Here is a 12,171-nt window from a genome sequence, read left to right as displayed (position 1 = left end):
AGGATTTCTCCAGAGTGATTGGGCGTCCCACCGGCAGCTGATTCTCTGCTGCGCACCCTCATGTTCATTATCAAGTGAGGGCCCGTACACATTATGTGCAAAATTACGAAGCATTTGAATGGACAATCCAAGGGCCTGTGTCCTTTAATGGGCTTATTATGAGTGGAACAAGGGTCCTTGTTCAGGGGAAAACGCTCACCTCTGCCAATGAGAGCACATTCGTCATTAAACTAACCCTGAATGAGGAATAAATACACATACATTCATCCATATTCTAATCATCTTATCCTTACGAGGGTCGCGGGTGTGCTGGACCCTATACCAGCTGTCTTCGGGCAGTCGGCGGGGTACACGCTGAACTGGTTGCCAGCCAATCGCATTGCACACATTGATGAACAACCATTTGCTCTCACACTCACACCTCGGGACGATTTAGAGTGTTCCATGAGCCTGCCATGCATGTTCTTAGAATGTGGGAGGAAACCAGAGTACCCGCAGAAAACCCACACAGGCACCAGGAAAACATGCAACTCCACACGGGAAGGCCGGAGCCAGAATCGAACCATGAACCTTGGCACTGTGAGGCGGACGTGCTAACCAGTCGCCCAACGTGCCAGGAATAAATATGTATATACAGAAATATGTATATATACAAAAAAAGTCCAACTTGTTCGTGTTCTTTTGGATTCCATATGACGCACTGTGTGCTGACCTACAGTTTTGTTCGAATGTCTGTTGCATTTTGTACAAAATCGAACTCAATGCTCAAATCGAGATATGAAAGTTTCTGTCGGTGAAGGACAGATTGTCTGCTGATATTAAGACTGCACAATAGGGTCCTTCAAACCTTATTTTGGAAAAATTGTGACGTAAATGCCTTAACACTCTTTCCAAACATGTAAAGACTGCAATTAGTTTGATGGCTTGTGTTTTCATATTTCTACAGTTCAGGTTCTGTCAAGGCCTCAATGAAGTTCAAGTGGTGTTAAAAATTGTTGGATTTGCACAATCACCCACTACACCACAATCAGTAATTTTCCCCGTGAGAAACAACTGAGTAGGGCAAATATGCAAAATTGACCTATTATGCTTTGTATATAAATAGTAGGGCCGTTGGGGTGCTTGCTTGAAATTAACCCCTTCAGGGACAGCGGTTACTGCAGTGGACAGATTATCAGGTTACAGGTTATCGTTTTTTGTGCATGAGAGGGTTAAAAAAAAAAAAACATTTTTTTTTTTCGTTGTCTTTGTCAAAAGTGTCATTGAGCGATTCGTTCTGCACTTCTGCCCATCGTTAGGTGAGAGTTGGGCTAATTTTTATAATTCCTACCAACACACAGACTGTCTTCGCCAAAAACTTAGGCTGGCTGAAGTTCCAGAGGTAAAGCCTCTTTCAGGAGGGGCGGAAGATTTATCCTGCATTACTCGGGGAGTGATGAGGGCTGTCTCAATGCGTGACACAAACTCAAAAAGCGTTACTTTCAATAAGTCACAGACAAGTTAAGACACATTGAAAATGCTTTGAACAGCGAAAAGAAATGCGCAACATGTCTCCTTTAAGTACAATTGTAAAAAAGTGCAATGTTATCACAGTTAACTGAAAGTAAGGCAAATCAAATCAAAGGACATCATCAGCAACAGTCAATGCTGCCTTGACTGTCAGGATAAAAAAAAAAAATCCATCCATCCATGCATTTTTCAGACCAAGGCCATATTGTCAGCATACCTAAACAGACTAAACTTGTTCTGGGCCAACTGAAATTCCTGAGGTATATAAGAAGAAAAAGTAACGGTGATAATATTGTCCCTTGTAGAGAATCTTTGTTAAGCACAGTGATAATGGACCGAGAATCATTGAGAAGGACCTGTTGACAGCAGTCAGAGAGGACATTTCTGACCAGATATTCATTCTTTCATTCATTTTCCGATTCGCTTATCCTGACAACAGAATGAAAAGACAAATATCACCTTATCAAAGTTCTGATCACTCGCAAAGGCGGCCACTACTCAGCAGAATGCTGACTTTCACCAACTCGCACTGCTTGTGTCCTGCAGGTGGCGGCGGTCCATGATGCGTAAAAGATCCCTCATGCAGCTGAGCTTGAGGAGGTAACAAATTCAATAAATCATGTGAATATATACAAAAAGAAAGGACACTTCTTCTCATTAATGCCTATGCAGAGAAAGCTTTTAATAAGAAGATAGATTTGTACAGAGATTTTATTACATTCAAAAATCTATTCGTTTCTTCAGTAAACACTTCCGAATAATATCAGTGTGTTTAAAAAAAAAAAAAAGGGAGTAAATCTCCGAATTCTCATAATATAGCTTCTACTTGCATACACGCAAATGCAGTGGGAACAATACACATTCTAATCCAAATCAAATCGCATAAAAGAACGCATCAAAAGTAAAGAAAAGGAATCACAAAAGGATTTGGAGGTATACGCACTGTTGCTGGAAACTGCTGCACGCGTGTCGCATGGAGTCGACTGTGAACAATCAATAGCTACTATGGAAATACACTGGAAATACACTGAGACATGACAAGGATGTTCAGTGTGACACACTTGCCGGTACTTCAACAAAAATGCTCAGAAGTGTAGAGACCATAAGAAAATCCATATGCATGTGATAAATAAAGTAGAAGGGACATGAAAAGAACCTTACAGCTGAATACACAAACAAGAGCAGCTTTCCCTTCATTGATCCGGCATGTCCTTGCCGCTCACACTTGCCAGATGTGCCTACAAAGGAACACTCGCAAAGGACAGGAAATATGTTTCCCAGAGGTATCAGCTTGACGCCACCGTTTGGCCAAAATACTTTCACGAGATTCAAAATATTATCTCCATTGATCCAGTAAGGGATCGACCGATAAAAAATAATAACATAAAAAAATAATACACAGAGCGTCGGGATGCACCTAAATGTCAATGAGGTCGTCGCCGCTCTCATCGCTCTCCACTGTTAGCTGACGGGTCCACCACTTCTTCACCTCTGACCCCGATGAGGCCTCGTCGTTGACAGGGTTCATCTTACACACGATGGACTTGACACTGGTGCGACCTGACACACGTGCGCGCACACACACACCCACACACACACACACACACACACACACACACACACACACACACACACACACACACACACACACACACACACACACACACACACACACAAGGTGGAAAATACACATCGGCGATAACTTTAGAGACACAATCTAATCAGACCCAATTTAAATGCTCCATTAATGAAGGTTATAACCATTTGTTGGACACTTATTGAGAGGTCATCTTTAAATAAGTATAGTTTTAGTATTATAGGTGGAGTATGTCAGAGCGGGGAAAACATGAGAAGCACCTCTCACATTTATGCAGTGCACTTCAAAAAAAAAAAATAAAAATCTGACCACAATAACATGCTCTATCCCATCAGGTATCCTGGTATTGTTGTGTGTGCAACATAAAAATAAGTCTTTGATATTTATGTTTTTGACTGATGATGATTAAACAGTATTTGAGTTCATGTGCACATTTTTGTTAAAAAAAAAAAAAATAGCGCATGTTGGAAGATAGCGTACTGGTAATTAATATAGCACTGAAGTATTCATTCCAATTATTAATTGTGGCAGATAAGCTTTACATGATTGGGACCGAGTTAAAAACCAACAAACAAACAAACTAAAAAAGGAAAACAACGAAAAAAACGAAACAATCGGCCTGCGTTATAGAACCGGGTCAAAGAGGTTTTGAGGAACAGTTCCACTGTAACCACATGGCCTCAAAAAATTGTAAGAGAAGTGCGACCATACACGCTATTTTGGGGTAAAACCGAGACGATGGAAAAGAGGTTTTAGTGTGGTTCACTGCTCTGCCACAAGGTTTTGCGCGTATGCATTGTCAGAGCTGTGCATACAGTTACGCACAAGTCCGAATTGAGAACTCCCATACTTAGCGTGGGAATGATCATAGTTTGTGTTACGCACATTTATGTGCGTGCGTACGTACGTTTGATAGATGAGGCCCCAGATGGGATGCACATACTCCAAATGAGGCACTTTAGAAAATGGATGGATAAATTATTGTATTGGCTCACACCAAATTTATTGGAGACATTTTAAATTTTTTCACTCTTCAAAATTTCTTTTTGTTCAGTCTTTGTGTCAATGCTTATTTTGCACAGCTCCGAGGATTGAGAATAAATTAAACTGAATTTTAACTGACTCAGTGTTTACAGTATTGCATGTTATACTTAATCAGTGTAATATATCTCCTGAGATTTTACCACAGTACAGCTTTTTCATTCTTTCACATTATTACCTTTCTTTGTTTGAATGTGGGTGACATCTTGTGCAGATGGAATAAGTTATAAAACATAGAAATAGAAAATGACATCAAAAGAATGCAAGCTTTGTGATGCATTTTAATACACAAAGCACTGAATTAATGTATAAACTGTGATCAAGTTGTCAAAATTTGAGAGTTGTCATGAAAATACAAACACTGGCCAGTATAAATAACATAAAATGATGATTTTCTTGCATATCAATCTCTCTCTGGCAGATTCAGCCAAAACATGTATTGTACGGCACTCTGTTATTGTATTTCAGAACTGACATGCCAGGATAAATTGTATTTTCAATGTCTCACTAAGAGCCGGTGTTCTGTGGAGACAAATTGGGGCACCCGCACACACACCTGCAGGCAGCCGCCACTGTCCCAGCTTCCTCTGCGGCTTGCCCAGATCGGAGGAGTCCTGCCTGTAGCCTCCTCTGTCGGACAACGTGGGACTGAGCAGCTGCTGGAGGCCACTCATCTAAACAACAAGGGCAGATCCTTTGTTCAGTGGTTACCTGCAGATGACGGTGTGACGTGTCAAGCCGGGATGCCCGCGAGCAGGCTTTTACCTCAGGCTGCGAGGGGTTGTCTGGATTGTTGGCGTTGTGGTCTTCGCTCGGCACCGTGGTCTCGATGCTAGGGGGGTTGAGGAAACGACTCAGCTCTTGTTGCTGGCTCTCTCTCAAGCTGTGGATGATGCTACATGACTGCTGCTGCTTCTGCAAACAGAGCCGGGACAAAGTGTCATACATGCGTACGTGCTGAGGTGGCGGCGCCGGCTGCCGTGTTGGGGGTAACTCACCGCACGGATGCGTTTGAGGCACTTCTTGAGCCACATGCGGATGGTCTGCTTGGCGACCTCCTCTTCAATGGTGTACTCCAGCTGTTCCCTGGCCAACAGCTCCTCCAGCTGGAGAGACTTGCGAATGTCCACAGAGCGGTAGGACAGCATGCTGCCAACACAGGCAACGGTAGACACAAAGACACACAAAATACACTTCAAACAGGCTTATCCGTAATTAATTCAAAAGCAACATTGCACAGAAAGGAAGATGTTACTGTTATTTTTGTTGCTGTTCATTTTAGATAAAAATATACATTTCTAGTTTTGGTTGACTTATATTCAACATACTCAATGCCTGTTTTTTTTTTCCTTGAAGAGTGAAGAGTGTGGAGTGACGAACAAATCTAACAGAATGCTCAACACACGATAACCAGAAATAGTTGGGCTGGCTGAGATTTCACATCGAAGCTCTGCAGTCAAGTGCTCTCACAAATCAATTCAAATTGAGCCCAATCAATTCAAATTGTGCTTCATGTTACAGTGACTTAACCTTTTTTTTTTTAATCGAGTACAGTTTATTTTTTAAATACAGCTCTCTTGTATTTAATTTCTAAGTAAAATACGGTTATTTGAATCATAATTTAAATAGGCTACATTTTTTTCTCCCTACATTTAAGCACAGTGTTAATGATCAAACTGTGCATAATGTTAAAGTGGCTTGTAATCATATGAAATACTTTTTAGGAAATAAATCCTCTGCCTTATTTTTGAACACCTACTACACGACTGTGTTTTCGTGGTGGTGAAAATGATACTTGATACTTTTTTTAGGTGCTGCTTGGTGTTTGACACCAACTGATGTGGAGCAGTGGATATGCATGTGTGGAATCTAAAATAATGATTGAATGAATGTAAAATTAATTTGGCCAAAGTGTGTGTACATACATATTTTCTGAACTTTTTTGACTAACTATTTTGGATGTTAAATGTACATTTTGTATTTATTCAATCACACAATTAAGGTTTCTTATGATGTAGCCCTATAATGTAGGGACAAGGAACACCTCAGTATAAGGCATGCGATTTGTCTCAGCCGATTAGTGAAGAAATAATTAACAAAACATATAGTTTAGTATATGTAATAGTATGAACAAATATTGAATGAATTAGAAAAAAAGTTAATGTTCTACAATAACCTGCCATTACGAAAGGTATTTTTTTTAATTTACATTTTTTTTCAACCTAAGGGTTCTTGTACGTGTTTGTACATGTGTATTGTCACAGTCACCTGAGCACATCATGGAAGGTGACGTCTCCTCCACTGTGTAGTCGCTCCATCTCGTAGCACATGTGCTTGAAGAGCAACTTGTCTTTGTCCAAGTCCACCTCCAGCCTGCCCCTAAGCAGACGCAGCAGGAACTTCACCCTGGATGTTGGGATCACGCCCTGCAGGAGAATGGAGAAAAATATCCCCCCAGACGCGCTATAAAATGCTTATACCACATTTTCGGAGAATACCGTCTGCTTTTATACAGCCAAGCAGGGGCTGACTAACGCGACATGTATTCTTCAGTATCCAGTCCTTATGCTATGTAATTGCTCACCTCCCGCTTGTCGTCGACCATGTTCCAGATGATCTGAAAGTGTCTCAGGTCATTGTAGCTCAGCAGCTGGTCCTCCTCAGTAGAGTAGAACAGGGAGAAGTTCTCCACAATGATAGCTGCATCGCAAGGATACAAATACAGTATTCCACTTCAGAACCTTTGTAAGATTCAATTACTGCACTGACTGTTTATTCAGCCTTGTCATTACTTCCATTTCTTTTTTATCCGCCATATGATTGCTCCTTTGCGAAAGTAGCAGAGCACATCCACCACTCTTGTGGTGCAATAACTGTCAGTACCATCTGTGTCTTCTTTATGAGCCAGAGGGAGCAGATCGATAAACACAGCCCATCAAACCACCGGAATTCAAGCTGTGCGCTTCATATCGATTCGATTCTGGCTACGGCCTTCCTATGTGGAGTTTGCATGTTCTCCTCGTGCCTGCGTCAGTTTTCTCCGGGTACTCCGGTTTCCTCCCACATTCCAAAAACATGCGTGGCAGGTTAATGGATCATTCTAAATTGTCCCTCGGTGCAATTGTGAGCGCGAATGGTTGTTTGTCGATGCGTGCCCTGCGAATGGCTGGCAACCAGTCCAGGGTGTACCCCGCCTATTGCCCGAAGACTCCTGGGAGTTTCCCCAGCACATCCGAGACCCCATGAGGGTTAGAAAATGGATGGATGAATGATTATTAATAATAAATGTATTCATACAGCACCGTTTCAAAACATATTGACAAGCTGTCTCACAGTCAATGAACAAAATAAATTCGATTGATCAATTTATACAAATATAGTAAATAAAGCAGATATGTAAATAAATAGATATTCCACCAATTCTATAATCTTAAGGCTTTTGTTTCTTCTTTGACATGAAACACACAACTCAAAAACAAAACAAAACAAAAAAACTGCTTTATTAATTGCATGCCACTAGGTTGCAGTGTCACTCTGCAAATGCCTTTCTGTTTCATCTCTCTTCTGTGTCCGGTGAGGAGCATTACCTGTACCTTATTTCGATTTTACTACTAAAACAACAAGCTTGTTTTCACACTTTGATGACAATTTATAAAATGTTATTTACCGGTATATGTAATGCCTGCCTGTTTAGTACATGTTTTACTGGTTTGTGACAGTTTGAGCCTGCAAAAAATGAATTTAATGTGGATAGGAAAATGTGTTTTGAAATAATAAGGAAGTGAACAAGTGCCAGGGAATAGATTTGAGAGGCATGATGGTACAAAACAAACACACGCACTGACCAACAAGAAGGTTGAGCATGATGTAGGCTATGATGACGTAGAAGGAGCAGAAGTAGATGAGGGCGCCGGCATAGTTGCCGCAGTCAGTCTCCCAATAGCGGTGTTTATCCGGAGTGCAGAATGGAGCCTGCACCTGAGGGAAAAAACACGTACGCATTCAACTCTAAAGGCATTTGAGATGAGAACAACACATAACTAGATTTAAAGTAAAGCAATATATTTTCTAAATGAAATATCGCCCAAAATAAAGTTGCGGACGCAAAGATAATTGCAGCACATATTTGGTTTTTGATACTCTGTGGGTCAGATAACCGCAACCTGAGCGTCCGTCAGTGCAGTCGCATTGAATATACGTATTTGTGTCCTAACCAACTGTAGATGCTCATACGAAACTGGCATGGGTTGAAATTGAAAAAAATAAAATAAAATCTTAATTGTACTGTTTACAACTGCATCAATAAGAATTCTGATGCCTGTCACACGTGGGCTAAATGAAAGTTAGAATTGACCTGCAGTGTGAATGTGGCCTTACAAGCTCCGTGTGCAGTAATATTTGATTGTACGCTATGGGAACAGTTAGCGCGTCAGTAAATTTTGTCTTGTGTCTTCTGGGTTGTTACGCCACACATTGGTTCTGCACAGTCAATCTCGATTCCTGACATTGTGTTGGATTTCACCAAATTTCTTTTGTTTCTTTGGAATTAATTGAAATGCACCTGGTACACTATGATATTATGATCATATAAGAAAATAATTTTGTAATAGATCATATTTGTGCAGCCGTGCCTGTCTTATTTATATAAAAACAGGTTCATGTGTAGAATCATAACCAATGCAGATATCAGTGTCAAATGATCAATGTCAGCGCCTCTCTTTTTGCTTGCTTACCATGCAGTCGTGCATGATTTTATTCCAGTCTTCTCCGGTGACGATGCGAAAGAGAACAGTGATCGCTTGGCCCGCTGTGGAGAAGTTGGCGTGTCTGCAAGGTGATGGCGAGACAGACCAAGACTCAGAACAACTAGACTTCATCTGCTGTGCTGTTCCAATCAAACCTTACCGGTTGATGTTCTCTCCGTACTTAACAGTGCCGAAGAGAACGACGCCAGCAAAGGCATAGCAGAGGAGAAGGAGGAACATCCCCACGATGATGAAGAAGCTCTTGTACATGCTGACGACCACCGTCAACAACAGCATCTTCAGTGTCACCTGGAGACATTCAGTCATAATAATAGATTACGGTCGTGAATTGTTAGGCAGTACATTGGGGGAAGAAAATGCTTTTTAAAGGTGATTTTGAGTGGCATATTATACATACTGTATATGTGTGTTACTCTCTGGATTTTATAGTTATTAACATGCAAAACATTTTTTTTTTAATGCAAGAGTGTTTTTCTGCCCAATTAGCAAGCTACTTCAAATCTTGATAAAACTTGCTTTAGCATTACATTTTCTATCATGCATTCACAATGTGATCAGGTTTGATAGAGATGTGCTGTTTTTTTATTTTATTTTTTTAATTGAGCCCTTAAAAAAACTTAAACAAATCAAATTAAACAAACAAAAAAAAACAATATTTTATTCTGACATGAACAACGTGAGGATTCTCACACAACTTGACTGTGAGTTCTACTGGAAAAATTTATTTCCAATTAAAATAAAAGAGTTTAATAACACTTACGTGCTTCCCACATATTGTGAAGAATCTGAAGACAATCACACAAGTGCCCATCATGTAGGTATATGCATTCTAAATGGAAAATAGCCACGCCTTAGCTTTCTGAAATGCATATAACCGTGGCTTCATAACATAAAATCGGCGGTTCTAACCAGGAGGGCAAAGTGAAGCACAATCCAAATGACGCCCAGTGAAGTCACCAGCAGGTCGTAACGATTCCGTCGACTCTGCCAGTAACCGGCTGGAGACATGGCTATCAGCTTCATGGTTACCTAGGCAACAACAAAGAACGTGACTACGAATGACTATTATCTTAATAAACCCCAATTTGAAATAGATGCAACTGAGCAGGCTCACCTCCAGTACAAATATAAAAGTGAAGACCACCGACATGGTGGCGAGAGGAAATGTTACTTGGTCGTCTACATCCCACTAAAATAATGGAAGGGTCATGTTAGTTGTTGCGGAGTAGCACAATAAGGTGGTCTTTGCAATATTGCGTCTACCTTGACTGATAGCAACACTGACTGAGCTAACACCAGCACAGCAATGCCACGTTTGAAGAAAGGATGTTGTGTGATGTCATACATCTTGGCCCGGAAACCCCCATTCTCTGTTCGGAATATCACATTTATTTGAAACTTCGATGGTGATGAAACATTCCATAATTTTTATTTTAATTGACAGTGATTAAAGGTGGAATGATGGCACATTTAAAGAGGCACTGGTATCAATTCAGCAACATGGATGTACAGTATCCATTGTGTCCTCTAGATAGCAGTAAAGGACTGCTTCAGGGATTTATTTCTTTTTTTTTCTTTTTTGTATGAACCATTTATTTTTACTTGTACTGTTATTCTGACCTGTTACCAAAACATTGCTCAATATCTGTCATTTACTTTCCCAATGGTATGTGCGAGATATTATAAACTTTTGAAAAACACACATTACGCAGCATTAAATGCAAATTCACTTATTATGGGCTCTATGAAGTACAGTCAGGAAGCACGCTGATGAGCAGCTTGCTGTACAGGCCAGGACGTTTCATTCTCCAGCACATTACAGGGTCTTACACTTTTATGATTGATGGAAAAAAAAATAACTATGCTCTCATCATTCACCACAGCTCTCGTTTTAAAATGTGCTTGATGAATGTGAGCTAATTTACAAGCACTTCAATTACGGCCATCTGAGCATGGGGCAAGCTTAGTGTAGTGATGGTATGCCAGCAGGAGTGTGTGTACTAGCGTGAGTGAATGAGCGGCGCGAATGGGCCTTTGGATGAGGATGAAAAGCAGGTTGAGTCAGTATAGTGTGCGTTTGAGAGGCTTTCTAGTTTCCATTCAATAAGAGAATTTAAACACACTTTAATTGAGTCATTGTTAAATGATGTACATTTGGAATTGTTGAAGTGATAGTAAAAGGCAGCAGAGGTGATCACGAGTCCGTTTTTGAGCCATTCATAGCTTTGACAGTATGCCAAAGATTGCTGTTCATCCTTATTTGGTTGCAATGGTGAAGCATGCCCTCAGATTAGGTAAGCTTGCCTTGACACAACTTCAGCATTCACCTCCGCCCAACCCCACTTTGAGTAAGTTTATATCTAAAAAAGCAATTCTTTATGATATGCACTGCTTGGATTTCCCCATGGTGTATGAGATACACCCAGACAATGAGTGGTACATTGTGTATTTCATAAGATGGAACTTGCCCCAAAGTAATTGATAGTGCCATAGGTGTAAATGTTTAATAAATGTGAATATGTGTACCTGGGCGAGGAGGTAGGTGGAGAGGTTGGGCTATTTTGAGGCGACTTTTCAAATCCTCCCATCGCCTTTGATCCACAGTCAGCAAAGCAGTGCCCTGGAAGGAGAAGAAAAACAAGTGCAAAAGCTAAACAGAGGTGATATAGACTTGTCACACCAGTCTAAAAATCACTCAGTAATTACGGATCAGAATTCGGGCCGCGGTGAAAATAAAACAACAACGAAAAAACTAAATTACGAGGAAAAAAAAATGATTGCAAAATAAAATTTTAAAGTCGCAAGCAAGTAACCAGTTTTTATTGCGTTTTTAAAAAGAGGAAATAAAACAATAATTCAATATTTTCAATAGCCTTAATATTCCAACAAAGTTCTAATTTTGCTGCGCAAGAACTTGTTATGATGATACAGTTCTAATATGAGATTTGAAAATCATCATATTATATGAGATAGGAATAAAGGAATATTCAAGAAAAAAATAAAACCAAATGCTAGTAAAACAAAATCATAATTTTGGTGGGAAAGTCCAGATAATAATAGAATAAAGTTAATTGTCAGCTAAACAGTCGCAAAGTTACAATTTTCATTTAAAAGTCATATTGTTTTGAGGAAAAGTTTATGTTGTAGTTTGAGTGTAATATTATGAGAATAGTTTTATTTTGGTTGTAAAAATAATTATACAATCCAACTATCAGAATTATTTCCTACTTTTCCTGTATATATATATATATATATATA

General features: G+C 40.0%; 1 protein-coding gene across 3 annotated transcripts in view; it reads right to left on the bottom strand.

Moving 5' to 3' along the window:
• Positions 1–2,160: 2,160 nt before the first annotated feature.
• The window catches only part of nalcn (sodium leak channel, non-selective), a 65,177-nt gene continuing 55,166 nt past the window's right edge, over positions 2,161–12,171 (bottom strand). For 2 of the 3 annotated variants that reach the window (XM_019893434.1, XM_019893433.1), the window contains 14 exons: positions 11,440–11,533; positions 10,177–10,283; positions 10,028–10,102; positions 9,823–9,942; positions 9,674–9,742; positions 9,053–9,201; positions 8,881–8,974; positions 7,993–8,125; positions 6,732–6,847; positions 6,416–6,573; positions 5,146–5,296; positions 4,913–5,062; positions 4,704–4,821; positions 2,161–3,069 (listed from right to left, as the gene is read on the bottom strand). In XM_019893434.1, coding sequence (XP_019748993.1) covers positions 2,927–3,069; positions 4,704–4,821; positions 4,913–5,062; positions 5,146–5,296; positions 6,416–6,573; positions 6,732–6,847; positions 7,993–8,125; positions 8,881–8,974; positions 9,053–9,201; positions 9,674–9,742; positions 9,823–9,942; positions 10,028–10,102; positions 10,177–10,283; positions 11,440–11,533 — 1,677 coding nt within the window. In that variant the 3' untranslated portion in view covers positions 2,161–2,926. The remainder of the gene's footprint in view (positions 3,070–4,703; positions 4,822–4,912; positions 5,063–5,145; positions 5,297–6,415; positions 6,574–6,731; positions 6,848–7,992; positions 8,126–8,880; positions 8,975–9,052; positions 9,202–9,673; positions 9,743–9,822; positions 9,943–10,027; positions 10,103–10,176; positions 10,284–11,439; positions 11,534–12,171) is intronic. The other variant, XM_019893432.1, reaches the window with a different exon arrangement.

The sequence above is a fragment of the Hippocampus comes genome, unplaced genomic scaffold (genome assembly GCF_001891065.2).
Source record: "Hippocampus comes isolate QL1 unplaced genomic scaffold, H_comes_QL1_v1.1 scaffold449, whole genome shotgun sequence".
Taxonomy (NCBI): domain Eukaryota; kingdom Metazoa; phylum Chordata; class Actinopteri; order Syngnathiformes; family Syngnathidae; genus Hippocampus; species Hippocampus comes.
The sequence above is the reverse complement of the archived record's forward strand: the minus strand, read 5'-3'. Positions and strand labels throughout refer to the sequence as shown.